Consider the following 2385-nt stretch of genomic DNA (forward strand, 5'->3'; position numbering starts at 1 on the left):
ATTACGCCTAGAACATAACCGATGTGGAATAATCTTAAATGTAGTAGGATATTGAAATCCAACACTTTTAGCTGTCTTAAGCAGTCCAGTGGGGTGGTGGTGTACTGCAATCATAAAGAACTTGGTTGTCTGTATCTCATAACCGGAGTCATCTTCAGTATTCTAGGAACTATAATGTCTTTGTTTATTCGATTTGAGTTATAACAGTTCTGGATCGCGGATCATTTGTACAGAGACGATAGCTACTTATATGTGATAATAACGATACATGGCCTAGCTATGATCTTTATGTTCTTAATGCCTGCTTTGTACGGAGGATATGGTAACTTCTTGTACCAATATATATTGGTGGTTCGGAAGTCGTTTTCCCAAGAACTAACGCGATCTCCTATTTTCTAGTACCATTAGGTTCTGTGTTGTTAACTCAAAGTATTTGTTCCGAGTTTGGTAGTGGTCTTGGTTGGACAATGTATCCTCCACTAAGTACTAGCTTGATGGTGTTAAATCCAGAGGCAACTGATTGGATTATCGGAGGTCTTGCAGTACTAGGAATTAGTAGTATTTTAAGTTCTATTAACTTCCTTGGTACTTGCGTCTTCATGGGTTCTAATGCTGGTGCTAAGAACTATATTCTATATATCTGGGCTATCATATTTACTGCCCTTATGTTAGTCTTCACTCTACCTATTCTTACTGGTGGATTAGTTATGATCCTTCTTGATCTACACGTAAACACTGAATTTTATGATTCTATGTATTCTGGTGATAGTGTACTTTATCAACATCTATTCTGGTTCTTCGGACATCCAGAGGTATACATTCTAATTGTATTACACATCTTCTATTTACATTTAAATGGTTCTAGTAACCCTGCAGGTATTGATTCCGCACTTAAAGTAGCCTTCTATCCTCATATGTTAATGACCGATGCTAAATGTCTATCCTATCTAATTGGTTTAATTTCTTACAAACGGCTTTTGGTTTGATTGAATTATCGCACCCAGATAACTCCATACCAGTGAACCGGTTGTAACTCCGCTTCATATCGTACCTGAATGGTACTTTTTAGCATATTATGCGGTGTTAAAAGTAATCCCATCCAAAACCGGTGGTTTGTTAGTATTTATGTTATCAACATGTCAATGAAATATCAACAACGATGAAACTTATTTGGTTAACATAACAACATAGAAGGTAAAGCTGGATTACGTTCAAACTTTACACTGGATACGTTTCAATGTTAACTTACTAAATACCATGGGAGCGAAGAGAATCTAATATGTAACTCCGTTCATGGAAATCAAAAGAGCTTTCACGCTATCTCTAGTGCCTGTCGAGTCGCTCAAGGAAGATTTGATCCTGTATATGATTTAAGGGATGTAAGGTGCTCAGGGTCTAACCGTCGGGCCATCTGGATCCTCATATTCAAAGATAATTCTATTTAAGAAAGTTTTAGATAAACGACATGTGAAGAGTCGGACCAACTTTCACGCACGACGATAATTACCCGACAAGGATTTACCTACCTTTGGACCGTCATAATACAGCCGCCGTTTACATTTTACTGCACCGGGCAGGGATTATATACTATACCTCTACAGTGGTATTAGCAGTATCTAGTGTTGATGTACAACAGACGCTCTCCTTGTTCCACTACCTAACCATAATCTATTGTTCCAGATATTAAGGAATGTACGCTTCATATAACTACACAACGTTATGCCAAGAAGGATACCAGATTACCCTGATTATCTTTGTTATATTAATACATGGTGTTCAATTGGTTCTATATCCACAATAGTTATCATCTTAACTATGCTCTGCATTAAGTATAGTGGTATCCAGCGTATATTTGAAAAAACCAACATTTGTATACAAGCTGTACGAATATCATGACATTCACTTTGGTAGTCGCCTTCTTAATGTTAGTCTGTACGGAATACACGGATCGGATTCTTGTTGGCCTGGCACCTGTTTAGTAACTGGATGAACGCTTTTTACGCCTGGTATGCATGGATAATACTCGACTCTTCTATAGTTTAACCGCTACTGCTGGGACTGTATATTATGTACTTACGGTAGTACTATCAAGCCTCTTCTTCCAAATAGATTTCATGGAAAACCTAAAATTCGCATGTTTGATTGACATTTAGCCGCTAATATACAATCATCCAAGATATATTTATCTATCGCAGGTTCGGTCTAATGTCCCGTTATACTATATAGATCACATGGCTTCTGGTACTTTGAGATCATGCTAACGGCGAGAAGGGAAGTGTGTTTCAAAAGAAAAGGGATTTTAGCCGGGAAGTTAGCGTCTAAAATATATAACCGATAGTCTCAACTTAGATGCACAGATGGACATAATTAATCCTTGTACGGTTT

The 2385-nt window shown here is 37.6% G+C and overlaps 1 protein-coding gene across 1 annotated transcript; it reads left to right on the forward strand.

Annotated features, from left to right (window-relative positions):
- Positions 1–430: 430 nt before the first annotated feature.
- BESB_032990 (uncharacterized protein) lies at positions 431–603 on the forward strand (the record flags this gene model as incomplete). Its single annotated transcript, XM_029361888.1, has 1 exon — positions 431–603. A coding segment is annotated over one exon (173 nt), but the record flags the coding sequence as incomplete, so codon positions are not given.
- Positions 604–2385: the final 1782 nt, after the last annotated feature.

The sequence above is a fragment of the Besnoitia besnoiti genome (assembly GCF_002563875.1).
Source record: "Besnoitia besnoiti strain Bb-Ger1 chromosome Unknown contig00180, whole genome shotgun sequence".
Lineage (NCBI taxonomy): Eukaryota > Apicomplexa > Conoidasida > Eucoccidiorida > Sarcocystidae > Besnoitia > Besnoitia besnoiti.